At 38.0% G+C, this 19,700-nt stretch overlaps 1 protein-coding gene across 1 annotated transcript in view; it reads right to left on the bottom strand.

The window, feature by feature from the left end:
• Window positions 1-19,700, bottom strand: part of LOC126413131 (uncharacterized) — a 186,669-nt gene that overhangs the window by 62,575 nt on the left and 104,394 nt on the right. Inside the window, exons 9-14 of the mRNA XM_050083023.1 lie at window positions 16,117-16,386; window positions 13,571-13,790; window positions 12,892-13,044; window positions 12,446-12,756; window positions 4,714-4,969; window positions 482-1,636 (exon numbers count right to left, since the gene is read on the bottom strand). Coding sequence (XP_049938980.1) covers window positions 482-1,636; window positions 4,714-4,969; window positions 12,446-12,756; window positions 12,892-13,044; window positions 13,571-13,790; window positions 16,117-16,386 — 2,365 coding nt within the window. The remainder of the gene's footprint in view (window positions 1-481; window positions 1,637-4,713; window positions 4,970-12,445; window positions 12,757-12,891; window positions 13,045-13,570; window positions 13,791-16,116; window positions 16,387-19,700) is intronic.

Below are 19,700 nucleotides of genomic sequence, written 5' to 3'. Positions count from 1 at the left end.
ACTTCAAATATTGATGTTTTAGACTGAAATATAATCTTAAGGGCAACCAAAGTATTGACACAGTTTTTGGAGAAAAAACTCTGTTTTCATGCATTAACAGATTATATAGCCAAGCATTTGTGTTATCACAACAACCAACAAATTAAACAGTTAGTGACCAAATAGTGCCAGAATACATTACAATACTAAGCATTCACAGTCTCAGTGTGAATCATTCACTGGATATATTTCATAGCTGTGAAAGAATATTGTTTCCAGCTCACATGTTTTTACCAGCAGGTGACAAATTTGTGAGTGGCAGAAAGAAACAGAAAAAGAAGTAACAGTTCTTCTTAGTACAAGTTGCAGGAAAGCAAATAAAAGTATTTCAAGAGGCACTGAATTTGCATAAACATGCTATTAATAAACAACAACAAGAAAATCCACAAACAGTGTTTCAAACACAACATCACATTTACGAGTACATTGCAAGCACTTGTACCTCCGATACAGGGGCCAGGGGCCCAGTGATATTTTTCTGTTCAGTCTGCTGAGGAGATAACAGTGAGCCATTGGCTGAGGAGGGTGATGCTGAAGAGTCAGAGATTCTTCCCTCAGTATTGTCTGCTAACAACTCGTCCACCTGTGACACCATATCTCTGATTTCAGATTTGACCTCACTAGTCATTTCAGCAGTCATTTCCTTTATGTAGTCAGCCACATCGGCAGTTGTTAAGAAAGTGACATTGTCTGCAGGTACACCTTGTGATTGTATTAGAGTAGTTGTTAGGGTTTCTCCAGGCATCTGGGATGATGTTATCTGCTGCGGAGACTGTTGGACTAGTATTTGCTGTGGTGGCGAGTGTTGCAGTAACAGCTGTTGCGGTGATGTCTCCTGCAGTAAAGGCTGCTGTACGGGGGACTGCTGAAGTAGTAACTGGTGTGGAGGTGACTGCTGAAGTAACAGCTGCTGGGGAGGTGACTGCTGAAGTAACAGCTGCTGGGGAGGTGACTGCTGAAGTAACAGCTGCTGGGGAGGTGACTGCTGAAGTAATAGTTGATGTGGTGGTGATGACTGAAGTGATTGTTGCTGCTGTGCCGTTGGTGGCTGCTGAGGGAATACTTGTTGTGGTGGTGATTGCTGAAGTAATAATTGCTGTGGTGGTGATATCTGAAGTGGCTGCTGTTGTGTTTGTGGCAGCTGGAGTGGAGGCTGCTGGAACTGTTCCTCCTGAGACAGAGGCTGTTGGAATTCTGCCCCCTGCGGCATTGGCTGTTGTATTTGTGCCTCCTGAGGTTGTGGTTTTTGGATTTTTGCCCCCTGAGGCAGTGGCTGTTGGATTTGCACCTCTTGGGTCAATTGCTGTTGGATTTGTGCCACCTCAGATGTTGACTTCTGGAGTGGTACCTCCTGAGACTGTGGCTGTTTTACCGGTAATTGCTGAACTGGTGTCTGTTGTTGTGGAGGAGGTGTTTGTGGTGTTGGTGATGCAGGAGCCTTTCGAGGCGTCTGCTGTGACTGCTTCAAGGATGAAGACCTTGTCGGTGGTGGAGTGTCACAAGAAGAACTGTAGCCATTTCCCTCACTGTCCGACAGTAATACGTCCACTTTTGATATCACTTCCCGAATCTCCGACTTTATTTCGGTGGCGAGAGACTGCAAAAGGAAAGAAATTTATTGATATGTAATTGAGTTACTATCTATTAACCTGAAATCAGAGAGTGTCAGAACATTTTAAAAATAATCATGTTTGTATTATCAGCAGGCATGTATTCATACTCTAATAGTGTTGTTGCTTGCAGTTACATAAGACTCAGTGAAAGAAGCCACTATCCCACGTGAGGCTGCTGTTCAATTGAAATATATACTTACTAATTTCATTTGCAATCTTGCCCCTCTTGGGACATAAAATTTCTATTATACGTTTGCAGCACATCATATTCTACATAGCAAGATGGAAAGAAAAGTTATGGTTTCCCCAATAACAATGCTACGCCACCATAGTACATACGGGCATGACAGAAACAGATATTAGATCCTACATGTTTAACCAAAAAAGTACAAACCATATCAGCACATACAATACTCCCAATACAATAAGTGAATTGTAAATTCCTACAATATATGACACACTTTTTGGGTGACATCACCTGATAATGCCCAATGCACAAAATTAACTCATCAAATATAAAAAGAAATAAAATGTTTACTCCAAATAAAATAATGACCTCATGTGAGAATATGACTTCTTTCAGCAAGTCCAATGCAGCTTTTGGCCCAAGAATAAAAACAATAAATGCTTCAAAGATCTGATGAATTTATGGTTAATTTTTTTTCCATTTTATCCTGACAGAACAAACTACTTCATTATAACACATTGAGAAGTTTCTCTAGTGGCTGTTCTGAAACAAATTTTAAGCTCTGTAACACTCAAACATATCAAAATTGTTATTAAAAGTTCCCTAATAAATTGAAATGTAAGTTAATATCCAACATAGACTCCTCAAGTCTCTACCTTCCCCCTCCTCCACCCACTTGTACTAGAAATTGGAAATTATGAAGCAGGAAAATCATACTTAATGAAATGTTTGGAAGGCTCTGTACCATGCACAAAATACAAAGTTATATTCAGAAGGAAATGTCTACAAACCACACCTAGCCAGCATTTCTATATGGCGGCTATAAATACGCAGTAATAAGCAAATGATGACTATGCACCATACTAGACACTAAGCTACTTCAGTAAAGAGAACCAAAAAAATTATCCTGGTGACATAGCAGTAAATATCAATTAGTGAACATGATAGTGACACTGTACCAGTTCAGTTGCCAACATCATATAATGACGGCATAGATCACACACTCCTTGTGGTTTGTCTGGTTTTGATGCACATTTTTTGGTTTGTGTTTAAGATACATGTCATAAGTGTAGTCTTTTTTTCACTTCCCCTCCAGAGAACTGTATCTTGCATTGCAGAGTGCAACTAATAGAAGATGAATTTCTGGCTATCCTGGTGTGTTTACTACTTTATTTTTATGCATTTTATTTTGACAGTTGACAATATCTTCTGGCTGATTGCTGTGAGTGATTCTCTTAGACCTCATTGAAGTCCATACGGTAAGAATATCAAAGGCCATCACTCACAGTACCTTAGGAAAAAAACTGGACCACATTGCTTCAATTTTGTATCAAAATTTTGCACTCAAGGTGCATAATCAGAAATATATCTTCTAAAATGCTGAAAATGGCACAGACTCATTGTGTGAAGTGTATCAAAACAGTTAAAATAGTTATGTGCACAATTATGTATCATTATGCAACACAGAGATGTATTTTTATATGATACGCATAGAAAACTTGCTGACATTTGTTCAGAACGCATCGACACTTCCTATTCACAATGTTGAAAGTTTTAACACTGAATACACAATTTCACACTTAAGCTATGTAAGAAAAGAAGCATACACACTGAAAAGTAATGCCTCCACATTTTTTTTATTCTGTTATCGATATTGATTGATGATTACACATAATGCATATTACCCAGTCAACTTTCCTGCTTCACTGACACATGTTCTGACCCTCAGCCGCTAGATGGCTTAGAATTGTTGTGTGTAACACTGCAATGTGGAAAGTAACTATGTTGTTGCATGAAAAAATGTGTGCTGTAATCAAATTTTTGAGCACAAATTCAAAGAGTTCATCCACACATGGAGCACGATCTCCTTCAGCATGACAATTCCAGACCACTCAAGTGCTGTGAGATCTGCAACAATCAAGTACCTGGGGTTCACTGTCATCGACCAGGCTCCATGCAGTCCCAACTTGGCCCCATCTGATTTTTATCTGTTACCAAAACTTAAAGAACACCTTCAAGGGTATCACTTTGGTAGTGATGAAGTGGTGCAGGCAAAGGTGAGATTTGCCTCGGTCAACAAAGTCAAATATTCTACAGTGATGGTGTCAACAAACTGTCTCTTGTTGGACAAAATGTATTCATCACCACAGTGACTATGTTGTGAAGTAAATATGTAGACATGAAGAATAATGATGGAATGTTAATAATGTATGTTTTATTGTAAAAGCTTTATGAGTTTTCACATAAAAAATTTGGAGGCACTACTTTTCAGTACACCTTCGTACTCCAGAAAGTAACAGCCTGGGACAATTTTGCCTATGCACAAATAGGAAATATAAAAGAAAAAGTTCAGAGTAATTTTACATACATACAGTGTTATCAGTGTTATGCTTAGAGTTGTTCAACTCACAAAACAATTTAGGCTGCCTGAAACTTAAGAAGAGCAAGATGGTGATTCCATGTCTGTTTTGTATTTAGCAAAAGAAAATCATTGTAATACCTTTAAGAAACTAAATGTGTAAATCATATAAGTCATTCCACTCAGGCTATTTCTGGTTAAATTATAACATTGAACAGTTATTGTCTGATACTGAATGCAGCAAATTAACATATAAACTTATGATCAGTGAAAAACACACACAGACACACACATATACCTTCAGAATTATGAACGTTGAGTAATTCTGTAGCATTGGTGACTCAATTAAAGGACTGATAAATCTGAAGACCACAAGGCAGCAACCATATTCACAGCTTTTTAGTATCTAGTGAAGAGCCATACGTAGTCAACAGAACTTCAATGTCAAATATGTCTCCAGTTTAATAATAGTATTAAGAGCATTCTATCCACACTAGTCAAAATTTGGCACAAACCTGCGTTACTTCCTGCACATATGCACGAATGTCCTCAGGACTGTGAGGGGAGCCTAGAGCACCAACCATGTCTGGTGTAGAAGTTACAACATGCAGCGGGCTGCCCACATATGGTGGCCTGTCGGTGAGGTCAGTCTGACTGCCACAGGAGCGCTGGCCTACCATGCAGCCCAGAACTGCTGCAGTCTCGGGGCTAAGTGGTGGAGGTATTGAACCAGAGCCTAAACTGTAGCACCTGGCTCGCCCATGTTCACCCCTGCGTATGTGGTAACAAAAGAACATTCCACACAATAAATATAAATTCTTAAAAAATTATCCTCAATTTGGAAAATACAGGGTCTCCCAAAATAATGTAGGCACTTTTTGAAACTGAGCCGATCTTTAATTAAAGCAGATAGAAATAAGTTTTTTGTGAATAATAATTAGAAGTCAGTGTAAAACTTAGCAATGCTTCCATTTGTTGCAGGATTGTAAATAAAGATGGTGTTATCATTTGATGAAACGATGTGGGTGCTAAAGGGTTATTTGAAAACAGAAAATGTGAATGAGGCTCCACGACTTTCCTGAGTTGAATTTTGAATACTCCTATCCTCACATTTAATAATTACATGAATCCAAGACAAGTTTGAAGTTGATGGAATGGTGTATGATGTGAAGAGGGACTGTACCAGAACAAAGAGATGAAAAACAGACAATGAAAGAGTGGCTGCAGTGATTAAGATGTACACACCATTCACCAAAAAGTCTGTGAAGCAATGCTCTCATGAGACAGGGATCATTAAAACCAGTGTTTACTGAATTTTGTGGATTCAGAGGTGGAAGTCTAAAGTTCTGACACTTGTGCATACTCCAAAAGAGGATGACTCTGATGGGTGAACTGAATTTTGTGAGTGTTTCATCAACATGTGCAAAGAAGATGAATATTTCCAAGAAGTAACTCTTTGCTCAAATGAAGTGACATTTAAACTTGATGAAACATTAAACGGCTATAATTGTGTGTATTGGGCAAATAAAAATTCAAACATAATTGAAGAAAGGCATGTTAATCTACCAGGAATATCAGTCTGATGTTGTCTGTTGCCTGGAGGGATAATCTGGATGTATTTCTTTGAAAAAACTCACAGGTGACTATTATGTAGAAATACTGCACTTGATGACTCCAGATCTAATGACAGTTTTGAAAATGAAGATTGTTACCTTCAGCAGGAAGGGGTTGGCACCTCATTTTCGATTTGTGAGAGAATTTCCCAATCGCATGTTCCCCTCAATGTGACTAGGATGAAGTGGAAGTGCTGTGGAATGTCCAGCTCATTCACCAGATTTCAACCCCCTTCACTTGTATGATTGGGGTACACGGCATACACAGTATATGCCACAAAATACAAACACTGGATGATCTAAGAGAGGAAACTGAGCAAGCCTGAAAACTGTTCCATTCCAAACAACACAATTAGTATATTGCTCTGTTCTAAGTCATTGTTGATAATGTGGATGGTGATCTTTTAAGCATATACCACCTTAATGTATACAACACCAGCAATGTTTCATTTCCATCTGCTTTAATTAGAGAGATATTCAGTTTCAAAGAATGTATGCATTATTTTGGGCTACCCTGTATATCCCTTGCAAAACACTCAAAAAATCTCTCATAAAGCAGGAAGTGATATTACAGTAAATATAGTTAAAATGGGAGAGAGACAAATTGTAAACTGTATTTTTTGTAAATGTGTAAAAACCACATGGCGTGCATGTAGAAAAGCTTCACCAATGATGTGTTCAAATTCCATCTTTAAGCTATAATTACCTGATATAGGTATCTACCATACATCATCCTCATTTAGATTTTCGAAGTTTGTCCATTACAAATCCTGGACAATAACATTTTACAAATGCAACAAAACATGCAGTTGAATTTTCACATTAACTCAATCCATTGATACACTACCATACAACAATCAAAACAGGTCCTGATAAACATTCTGCAAATACACAATTGCTTGTTTACTAAAAGTCAAGAGACTTCAGTCCTGTATGGGTGTTTCTGAGGTGTATTTTCCTTCCCACTTTGAATATTCTGGAATTCTAGAGGTACTAATTACAGACAAACAGTATGTCACTCATTTCACTTTCATTAGCTGAAGACCTCTATGAAAAGTGATGTGACAATTTTTCTATCTTTGTAAGAAATTGTTCACCAGGTAAGTGTCAAACAGCAATCCATCATTTTGTTTGACTATTTTACATTACCTCTCATTATATCATGTGTTTCATGAGGGTGAAACCTACTGAATCTATTGAATATGACTTTCTCATGCTCTGTCAGAAAATTTATCACAGAATGGGCAGATTCCTTAAAGAGAACTAAGTAATTACATATATCTAAAAACAAAGATGATGTGAGTTACCATACGAAAGCGCTGGCAGGTCGATAGATACACAAACAAACACATACATACACACAAAATTCAAGGTTGCAAAAGCTTGAATTTTGTGTGTATGTATGTGTTTGTTTGTGTATCTATCGACCTGCCAGCGCTTTCGTATGGTAAGTCACATCATCTTTGTTTTTAGATATATTTTTCCCGCGTGGAATGTTTCCCTCTATTATATTCATATAAGTAATTACATATATAGGTATGTGTTGCAGTCAACCTTGTATTTACACTATTCATCTCTATAAATGTTTTATACTGTATTTCAGACCTTCCTTTTCTTATTTGCTGCCTCATTGTTTTTAGACTATTGTTGTTGCAGATTGCAAATCATACTTCAGAAACAGCTAGCCTGTTTTAGACAGATTTAGATTTTTTGAAGTTGTGCATTATGAATCCTGGACAATAATATTTTACATAAGCAATAAAACATGCGGTTGAATTTTGCACATAAACACTATCCACTGATACAATACCATACAACAATCAAATCAGGTCTCAATAAACATTCTGCAAATACACAGTTGCTTGTTTGCTAAAATTCAAGACATTTCAGTGCTGTATTGCTGTTACAGTGGTGTATTTTCTGCCCAACTTTGAATATTCTGAAGTTTTAGAGATACTGATTACAGATAAACAGTATGTCACATGTCACTCAGCACTCATTTCACTTTCATTAGCTGAAGACCTCCATGATAAATGATGTGCCAATTTTACAATCTCTGTGGGCAGTTCTTCACCAGGTAAGCATACAACAGCAATCCATCATTTTGTTTGACTATTTTACATCACCTATCATTATATCATATGTTTGAGAATGACTTTCTCATGCTCTGTCAGAAAATTTATCACAGAATGGGCAGATTCCTTAAAGAGACCTAAGTAATTACATACATAGGTGTGTTTTGCAGTCAGTCTCGTATTTACACTATTTGTCTCTATAAATGTTTTATACTGTACTTCAGCATCATCCTTTTCTCATTTGCTGCCTCATTGTTTTTGGATTATTGTTGTTGCAGAGAGCAAATCATACTGTTTTAAACTTAAGAAACTTATTTCAAATTGACATGATGGAAATTTAAATTCTATAACATCAAGTGATAACATCAAGTGTTTCAAACAGTGGCACTCTTTTACAGTAAACTATTAATCTAATCATATGAACCCCTGCCACAAAAATTATGTTACAAGTGGTCTGCAGAATGTGCCCTTTTGCCAGACTGTCACTTTTTTCACCTTTTGTGTGAATGAGTATTGTTTCCATATTACAGAGAAATTACAACAAAAATTCTCCGAAATATATATGTACCTCCTATCAAAAAAAGTGAACAGTCATGATATGACTTCACCACACAAGACATATTAGGAAAACAGAACAAAAATTCACAAAATTAAATGTCAGCAGGATTAACAGCCACTTAATGAAATGGAACAATGAATGCAAGATTCTTTAACAGACAGAATAAATGAATCTTTCAGCTCAGGTAGCTTCCCAGAGTATCTGAAACAGGCAAAAGTTTTACCTTAATTAAAGAAAGGCAATGGGGAAGATATAAAAGGTTACAGACCTGTCTCCCTGCTGTCATCTAAAAGAATAGCAGAATAACTTACAAAAAACATAAAAATGAATTATCTGAATAAATACAATCTCCTCAGTGGAGCACAATTTTTCCGAAGTGCAGAAAGGATTGTAGTGGAGTTTAAAAATTGGTGCTTTATGCACCAGCCGAGGATGACTATGTCCCAGGTATATCTTTAGATTTTTCCAAGACCTTTGACACAGTTAATCATACAATTCTACAATAGCAGCTAGAATCATTAGGAATAAGAGGAATAACCAATGACTGGCGTTAATGATATGTGGAAAATAGGTGCTTAGAGTGGAGAGAATGCAGGCCTCAAATAAGGTGAAGCTTCTGATGGTATATTTATCAGATCCAAAATACAGTAATATAGTGCAGCAATTTTGCAGAGAATGTAAAACATGAGGAAACATATTCTTTGATGATGACACCACCACTGTAATCAGAGATAAAAATGTCAAGATTCCTTATGGAAGTAGTAAACGAAACCCACAAGCAAGTTTACAGTTGATCAGTATGCATTATGGTATTATTAGAAATAAAGAAAACAAACAGCACAAATTTCAGCTTAAAGGGAGAAAATAACATGTCAAATTGAAGAATGTAATAATTCATTAGATTGTACAATTTCCACAAAATTTTAAGGACGAGTATTGAATGTCTGTTTAAGGGAAATTAGCACATAAAGATCCCAGTTTTGACAGTATGTTATGCCTTTAGAATTCTGTCCTCAGTGTATGGTAGTAAGTGCCCTGTAGTTTCGTAACACTTCTCAGTTCACTCAGTTCACTCAATCTTTAGCTTTAGTTGGGCTTCCAACCAACTTGTTCTGTAATGCACATCTACCAATCCATTGCGTACATTAGGAAAAAAACATTAGCAATTATTATACAAACAGCTCTACCTATTCAAACAGCCTACCCAATTTCCTTTCGTATAAAAAAATAGAAATGAAGCATAATAACAGTATTTTCTACTAGGGACTAAACTACACAACAAATTGTGCTAGTAGATTAAAGAAATAACTAACACCAAAATATTTAAAGACAGATTGAAAACAAATCTATATCATAAATTAATAACAAAACACCTATGTGATCCTACAATAGGCATATACTACATTTGTGTAGAAAGAAAATTTTAAATCCTTGATTAGAGATGTGGAGGAATGCTGACTCAGTTTCAAACACAGAAGAATGAAAGATGAAATATAAAGACAGAAATACTGTCACGGTTCTGATGTTAGCCAAATGGGTATTGTTTGAAGTGTGTAGCACATCTAACATGTGCAACAACTAGTGCTGAGGTGTGAATGAATAGTGTAATAGCAGTTTTGGCAGCTGATTTATTTGCAAGTACATACACAAACATATAAAGCCTAGTGAAACAAGATCTGTAAGATTATTTTTTTTGCATGTATGTATGCCTTTTTATTAAATTTTCTCTTTGTATTAAGCTGACAAACTTAGTATCATCAGAAAAAAAGTTATTTATCATCAGAAAAAAACAGTTATCTACATGTTGGTTCATCCAAAATATGAGATAGTGTGAGCTTACAACATAAACGGTTTGCTGTTATTGGCAGGCCTATACAGCTATCATCTGCTGGGCTATGTCTATATGGTTCAGTTTGGGTGCTGGATTGCTGCACTTGTATCATCAATAAACATTTAAGTTCTAAAGTCATTTAAAGCCATTGGAGATGATTGGCCTAAATTATTACCAGGTAGCGATCCAGTATCAAACATTGTGGGATTTCACGACATAGCATTAATTCCCTTCCATTTGCCATGGAAAAAAAGGGATAGTGTCACTGAGTGGGAGCATAGGCATGGACGTTTTTCATTGAGAATGTAATTATAATTATGTAAATGTTCAAGTGTACTTGGCAATAAATTCCGTGTACCTATCCAATGTATTTATATGCACAGAAGTATAAATATACTGTTTTCTTCCAAATAACAGCACAAAAAACTTTTAGTTACCATTTGGCAACAGGCTGACACATAAATGACAAAGAATTTACTGGATTAGTTCTGACTGAAATGTTTATTATTTTATAGTAGTGCAACATTTTATCCACCAGATATCATTCAACAATTATAAAGGATTTGTCAGCTTAACACGGGGAAAATGTGTAACTCTATATGTACACATATAAATACGAGGGCTATCCACAAAGTACATTACGTTTTGGAATTAAAAATAAATAAAGTATTGGAAATTTTTTTTATTATATACAGATGAAAGTCACACTTAAATACTACTTTTCTACATAGTTGCCATTTAAATTAAGGCACTTATCGTAGCGATGGACGAGCTTGGAAATTCCTTCGTCGTAAAATTCGGCCGCCTGCGCCTTCAACCACGTGGTTACCTCTCCTTGAAGCTGTGCGTTGTCATCAAAACGCTGCATAGCCAACCACTTCTTCATAGCTGGGAATAAGTGGAAGTCGCTCGGTGCCAGGTCGGGACTGTACGGCGGATGAGGAAACAACTCCCACTTAAAAGATTCGAGAACTTCACGAGTGGCATTTGCCGTGTGGGCCCGGGCGTTGTCGTGAATCAGCAAGATCTTTGAGCCCAACTTTCCCATGCACTTGTTTTGTATTGCTCTTCTGAGGTTGTGCAGTGTTTGGCAATACCTTTGAGAGTTTATTGTAGTGCCTCTTTCCAGGAAATCCACAAAAATCATCTTTTCTGTCCCAAGACAGTCATTACGTGGTTGAAGGCGCAGGCGGCCGAATTTTACGACGAAGGAATTTCCAAGCTCGTCCATTGCTACGATAAGTGCCTTAATTTAAATGGCAACTATGTAGAAAAGTAGTATTTAAGTGTGGCTTTCATCTGTATATAACAAAATAAATTTCCAGTACTTTATTTATTTTTAATTCCAAAACGTAATGTACTTTGTGGATAGCCCTCGTATATACAGATGTGATAATGTGGATATGAAAGGTGGTCGCCTGTGGCCTTGTTGAAGGAATCGACCTGATATTTGCAAGAAATGATTCAGGAAAACTAAAAAAAAACCTAAATCATTAATTTCCTATGCACTCAAGTGGCATTAAGCAAAGTCAGTATAATGTTGGAAGTGTACTTTTAGAGGACAAGTAATTTCCGTAGTTTGGCAGAGACTGGAGTACAGCAAAGAGCAATAGAAAGGCTGATAAAAGTAAGAGACCAAGGCATCAATGAAATGGGAATGAAAAAGAGAAATACCAAGTGATAACACAAAATAAATATTAATCTGTATTTCTCCCTTATTTTAATGAGTGAAATTATTTTAGATTATTTAATTTTTCGATTTAGTACCAATGACTTACCTGTGTATAAATTACATCCACCTTACTCTTTGGGTGAATGAATATTTCAAATGCATAGGGAAAACATATTCCACGTTTTTCACCTTGTAAACAAAAAGTGCAATTACTTCTGATAATAACATCAGAATTATTTAGTACTTGAAAATAATACTTAAGATCTTCAATGCTTAGGCAGCAAAAATTTCAAAGTAAGCCTACATAAAATCAACTCTGAAATTTAGCAACTCTTGTTACTAAAAAATATAGCATAGCAATTTCTCTGCTACTAAGTTGTTATTAAGTTTGCAAGATCAGGATCAACATATGAGTGAGTCTACATACAAAGTTTGATTACGAAATATTAAACTATTTCTAACATTCAAAAATAGCCATTACGTAAGAGATGTCACACCTGTGAGATGGCACTGCTGGTGAGATTGGGCGGCCACCCGACAGCCGTGGAGCTATGCATGGAAGGCTCCCGTGACGAGGAAGTGCTTCAGGGGAAGGAGGAAGGGATGATTCTTCAGCAACCGGGGGAGGCACTGGTGACCCCCGCGAACCTCCATATATAGCTGGTTCAAATGGAACGTGGTGCTTAACCCGACGTGAGTGTCCCAGTAACAAGTCCTGTGCTTCACTTGGTAGCATAAACCACCGCAACTTTTCTGTGTGTTCATCAAACATCACACACTGATCAGCAAGTGGGTACCTCTGAGCCATCTGAGAAAAAGTGAAAAAATGAAAATTGTATTTATCATCTCTAGTTTTAAAAATATATACTGAATGTCACCCCTTGAAATTCAGATACTATGCACAAGCGACAGACAATAGACAACAACCTAGGGTAGGTCTCACCTTTCTAGCCTTGTTGAATATATTGCGAGCTGTATGGAGGCAGTCAGCATAGTCCTGAGGGAACGTACCGAGGCAGGAGATACGTCTTTCACTTACAGTCATTTTGCCATCAGTGTATCTTATATGGCCAAGCCATTTTCTCTCGCGAAACACCTGTAATGTTTGATTACGCTAAACAGGTCAGGGAACTAGAAAAATTAAGTTGTTTCAGAATTTCTACATTTAACAGTTTTTATTACTTATTGTGAAAGGAAACAAAATTTAATTTAATTGCAAAGTTAACTTACAGAATAATCTGATCTTATCAGAACTTGTACAAAAGCTGACAAATTATTTCAATCAAAGATAGCATCCAAAACAGTTTTCTTGTATTCTCAAATACTTAATTGCCAATAAAAAAACTTTGATTTTATTTTAGATACTTGGAACCCAAACAATGCTGTGGTTCTAATAACAACTACAAATTGTTCAAATTTACTCTTAAAATAATGGAGTAAAAGTACAAGGTTCAAAAATTACTTCCATGAAACCATAACAGGAATAGAAAGCAGATATGTTATACGAACTGAATTGAAATAAGTGTTTGAGCTTAACTACGTAATATTTTAATTACACCTGAAACACTTGATATTTTTCCTACTGTACTTTACAGAATACTGTGTAAAGTAACAAAAATTACCGTATTCGTATGATGTCTCCATTCTCCCGTCTCAGGGTTTAGTATGTATTGAGGCAGAAGCTTCCATCCTTCTGTAGCAACCATTTTTATAGCCTCCAAAACGAAAGCCACCTCTTGATCAGCCATAAAAAATGGCAATGATATACGAGCAAAACCAGGACGCAACATTTCAAAGCTCGAGTGTTCTTCATGGCGGCGTAAATGAGTGCGGTCAAGTCGCCTGCATGAGAAGTTATATTAAGCAGATGTCATTTTGGGTTAAGACTGGAATAAAGTTACTACAAAGCTGAATTTGCTTTAGCAGGAAGTTAACATGAATTATTAACACACAATAACATAATTACCTATCACTTTCAGGTTCCTAAACTCAACAGCGTGTAAATAGTTCTTTACTGAACAAACCCACAGTGCTATTTGACAAAAAAAATGCATGCTAATCAGTAGAGACAGTAGCATATACAGCATACAAACAAAGGCTGAGAAACATTAGATGGGTCAGCATTAGCCATGTAGAATGGTAACATCAGTAGGGATCATTGCAAAGGTAACAAGCATGTAGATCCCAAACTACCAAAAGTATCATCTAAATTTTATGCACCAGCATAGAAGAGTTAAGAACACCTATTGAGCACAATTGTTCCAAAGTACTTTTGTAGCTACAAACACAATACTTTGTTATCACAATGCATACTGAATTTAAATTGCTAGCCCTGACAGGTGGAAAACTAATTTTGATTAAGATTTCTCCAGGAACTTGAGCAACCATAGCATAGATGACTGAAGAGAAAAATAATGGACTCTACTACAAGAGGAGACATTTAAAGAATAAAAAATCACAAATGAGATGAACATTCATTCATATCAGCAGAATGAGAACAGAAGCAGAATGATACTTGCAGGGAAACTGAAAAACAAAAAAATGCCATAAGTTGTTGAAGTTCAATAATGTAATCTATTCACATCCATGTTGCACACATTTCAAAGAAAATTTTTAAAGAGAGGGAAATATGAAGGTCAGACTAAGGTAAGCCGCTGTCCACACACACAATAATACTCAAGAGTTTGGTAACTATACCATGTTGGGGTAACAGGGTACATATAGCATACACAAAGAAGGGCAGTAAAAAGAGATACATGCTGGTTTATCTGGGGAGTGGGTATAAAATGATGAAAAGTCCTAACTGGGAAACACTTGGAGAAAGATGGTGCCTTATATCCAATGAACCAGGTTTGAAATTTCTGTGCAGAAAGTAAGACATTTCTTTATTCACATTGGTCCTGGGATCAAGAAGATAAAAATTGGGCTAATAACAGCCTGCACATAGATGTAAAAGCAATGCTCCTTCACATACTCCATCTCCTGAGTAGATCTGGTACAAGCCTTAATATTTCAGAAATAAAATTTTAACTGATGTGTGACACATCCATAACAAAATTGATCATTTGCAAAATGTAGTAAGTAATATAGAGGACAACTGAATTCAGTGAATATTAAAAACAAAATTATTATCGTGGGAAAATCACAGAAATCTACCCAAACTAAAGTAATTACAAATGATGTATGCTCCATCAATCGCATACATTGATTTTATAATGTGCTGTTATGATACCAGAGTGAAGAGCAGAATCTTGTTTTTAGTGAGGCACATGGGAGAATTCCGCAGCTTGTGGTCTTGCAGTAGCGTTCACGCTTCCAGCGCACGGGGTACCGGGTTCGATTCCCAGCGGGGTTAGGGATTTTTCCCTACCTCAAGATGACTGAGTGGTGTTGTATTATCCTCATCATCATCATCATTCATTCCCATTATGGTTGGAGGAAGGCAATGGCAAACCACCTCTGCTAGGACCTTGCCTAGTCAGAGGTGTGGGACTCTCGCATAGTATGGGACCTCATCATCAGCATCACATGGGAGAAGAAGCTGCTCATGGGTTATAAAATGACCTGGCAACTACCTGATTATGAAATGGAATCAAAACTGTGCTTACATCTATATTTTTCATCTTCCTTTCTGAGGAAAAGTGAGAGACCAAAAAGCTAGAGACATTACTACTCATCACCTGCCAATCTGCTACAAAGCACTCCAGTTAGTAGGCAAACGATGAACCACCTTGCCAAACAATATTTATATTACAAATAACCGATAAATTTGTTTCTTTAATAGCTGGGCTAAATCACTCACATCTTAACGATCACATATTACATTTTTAGTAAACGATAAGTGCAAACAAAGTTGGACTGCTTATTCTACGGGCAGCATGGAGCTAATTATGAGCATTCAATACGGAATGTTAATGTTCATGTAATTATTCCACCATCAAGGGATCACCAATTTAGTATTGGAGGGCAGTGTGGAGGGTAAAAATCGTAGAGGGAGACCAAGAGATGAATACACTAAGCAGATTCAGAAGGATGTAGGTTGCAGTAGGTACTGGGAGATGAAAAAGCTTGCACAGGATAGAGTAGCATGGAGAGCTGCATCAAACCAGTCTCAGGACTGAAGACCACAACAACAACAACAACAACAACAAAATTATTCCACACTCACCGATCTTCAAGCAGTACTTCTTCATACTCCTGAGCTAATTCTTCAGGAATTCCTAGCAGATCCTGAGCATATGGACCAGCACATGCACATCCACCTCTTGCCTGGATACCGAAGACATCATTCAAAACTGTACATACAAAGTTGTGATGGAGGAACACACCTCTTGGGTGTCTCACCATAAATGAAAATATTGGCAGCCTTTTTGAAGACTGGCAGCGAGGACCAAGAAGAATGAGTTCTGGAATTGTTCGCATGTGGGCCAGCACCATCCTGTAAGAAAATTACAATAATAAGAACCAGTAACACCAAAGCATTTTATATATGCCAGAAGCTGGAATTATAACTAAACACACTGACGTCTTTCTGCATTTGTCAGGTTAATTTTGTCTTAAATCATTGATTACAATTACATGCATCAAAAAAAGTTTTACATCACCCTGGTTCCCAAAATTCCTGAAGACAGACATTGACTGGGGATATTGTATCACAGACACAGTCCCTTTGACTGTTCACAGATGTCACTAAACCCGCCCAAGATGAAAACAACCACTCATGAACAGCACCTATTAGACGGAAGGGGTCCGATAGCCAATCAGTTTCAGTCATTCCACCAAGAAAGGTACACGGCTCGCGTCATCTGTAGTTCAACCATGCCTAGACAGTCAATAACACGGTTCGATTGTGTGCGCATTGTTACTTTGTACCAGGAAGGGCTCTCAACAAGGGAAGTGTCCAGGCACCTCGAACTGAACTAAAGTGATGTTGTTCAGACATGGACGAGATACAGAGAGACAGGAACTGTCGATGACATGCCTCGCTCAGGCTGCCCAAGGGCTACTACTGCAGTGGATGACCACTACCTAAGGATTACAGCTCAGAGGAATCCTGACACCAATGCTACTACATTGAATAATGCTTTTCGTGCAGCCACAGGATGTCTACATCTACATCTACATCCATACAACGCAAGCCACCTGACGGTGTGTGGCGGAGGGTACCTTGAGTACCTCTATCGGTTCTCCCTTCTATTCCAGTCTCGTACTGTTCGTGGAAAGAAGGATTGTCGGTATGCCTCTGTGTGGGCTCTAATCTCTCTGATTTTATCCTCATGGTCTCTTCGCAAGATATACGTAGGAGGGAGCAATATACTGCTTGACTCTTCGGTGAAGGTATGTTCTCGAAACTTTAACAAAAGCCCGTACTGAGCTACTGAGCGTCTCTCTTGCAGAGTCTTCCACTGGAGTTTATCTATCATCTCCGTGACGCTTTCGCGATTACTAAATGATCCTGTAACAAAGCGCGCTGCTCTCTGTTGGATCTTCTCTATCTCTTCTATCAACCCTATCTGGTACGGATCCCACACTGCTGAGCAGTATTCAAGCAGTGGGCGAACAAGTGTACTGTAATCTACTTCCTTTGTTTTCGGATTGCATTTCCTTAGGGTTCTTCCAATGAATCTCAGTCTGGCATCTGCTTTACCGACGATCAACTTTATATGATCATTCCATTTTAAATCACTCCTAATTCGTACTCCCAGATAATTTATGGAATTAACTGCTTCCAGTTGCTGACCTGCTATTTTGTAGCTAAATGATAAGGGATCTATCTTTCTATGTATTTGCAGCACATTACACTTGTCTACAGTGAGATTCAATTGCCATTCCCTGCACCATGCGTCAATTCGCTGCAGATCCTCTTGCATTTCAGTACAATTTTCCATTGTTACAACCTCTCGATACACCACAGCATCATCTGCAAAAAGCCTCAGTGAACTTCCGATGTCATCCACCAGGTCATTTATGTATATTGTGAATAGCAACGGTCCTATGACATTCCCCTGCGGCACACCTGAAATCACTCTTACTTCGGAAGACTTCTCTCCATTGAGAATGACATGCTGCGTTCTGTTATCTAGGAACTCCTCAATCCAATCACACAATTGGTCTGATAGTCCATATGCTCTTACTTTGTTCATTAAACTGTGGGGAACTGTATCGAACGCCTTGTGGAAGTCAAGAAACACGGCATCTACCTGTGAACCCGTGTCTACGGCCCTCTGAGTCTCGTGGACGAATAGCGCGAGCTGGGTTTCACATGACCGTCTTTTTCGGAACCCATGCGGATTCCTACAGAGTAGATTTCTAGTCTCCGGAAAAGTCATTATACTCGAACATAATAAGTGTTACAAAATTCTACAACTGATCGACGTTAGAGATATAGGTCTATAGTTCTGCACATCTGTTCGACGTCCCTTCTTGAAAACGGGGATGACCTGTGCCCTTTTCCAATCCTTTGGAATGCTACGCTCTTCTAGAGACCTACGGTACACCGCTGCAAGAAGGGGGGCAAGTTCCTTCGCATACTCTGTGTAAAATCGAACTGGTATCCCATCAGGTCCAGAGGCCTTTCCTCTTTTGAGCGATTTTAATTGTTTCTCTATCCCTCTGTCGTCTATTTTGATATCTACCATTTTGTCCTCTGTGCGACAATCTAGAGAAGGAACTACAGTGCAGTCTTCCTCTGTGAAACAACTTTGGAAAAAGACATTTAGTATTTCGGCCTTTAGTCTGTCATCCACTGTTTCAGTACCATTTTAGTCACAGAGTGTCTGGACATTTTGTTTTGATCCACCTACTGCCTTGACATAAGACCAAAATTTCTTAGGATTTTCTGCCAAGTCAGTACATAGAACTTTACTTTCGAATTCATTGAATGCCTCTCGCATAGCCCTCCTCACACTACATTTCGCTTCGCATAATTTTTGTTTGTCTGCAAGGCTTTGGCTATGTTTATGTTTGCTGTGAAGTTCCCTTTGCTTCCGCAGCAGTTTTCTAACTCGGTTGTTGTACCACAGTGGCTCTTTTCCATCTCTTACGATCTTGCTTAGCACATACTCATCTAATGCATAATGTACGATAGTTTTGAACTTTGTCCACTGATCCTCAACACTATCTGTACTTGAGACAAAACTTTTGTGTTGAGCCATCAGGTACTCTGAAATCTGCTTTTTGTCGCTTTTGCTAAACAGAAAAATCTTCCTATCCTTTTTAATATTTCTATTTATGGCTGAAATCATTGATGCCGTAACCGCTTTATGATCGCTGATTCCCTGTTCTGCGTTAACTGTTTCAAATAGTTCGGGTCTGTTTGTCACCAGAAGGTCTAATATGTTATCGCCACGAGTTGGTTCTCTGTTTAACTGCTCAAGGTAGTTTTCAGATAAAGCACTTAAAAAAATTTCACTGCATTCTTTGTCCCTGCCACCCGTTATGAACGTTTGAGTCTCCCAGTCTATATCCGGCAAATTAAAATCTCCACCCAGAACTATAACATGGTGGAGAAATCTACTCAAAATATTTTCCAAATTATCCCTCAGGTGCTCAGCCACAACAGCTGCTGAGCCAGGGGGCCTATAGAGACATCCAATTACCATGCCTGAGCCTGCTTTAACCATGACGTCGTGTTATGACTCAAACTGTGCGCAATAGGTTGCATGGTGCACAACTTCACTACCAACGTCCATGGCGAGGTCCATCTTTGCAACCATGGTACCATGCAGCGTGGTACAGATGGGCCCAACAACA

Source organism: Schistocerca serialis, chromosome 7, assembly GCF_023864345.2.
Source record: "Schistocerca serialis cubense isolate TAMUIC-IGC-003099 chromosome 7, iqSchSeri2.2, whole genome shotgun sequence".
NCBI lineage: Eukaryota > Metazoa > Arthropoda > Insecta > Orthoptera > Acrididae > Schistocerca > Schistocerca serialis.
This window is presented reverse-complemented; position numbering and strand designations above follow the sequence as displayed.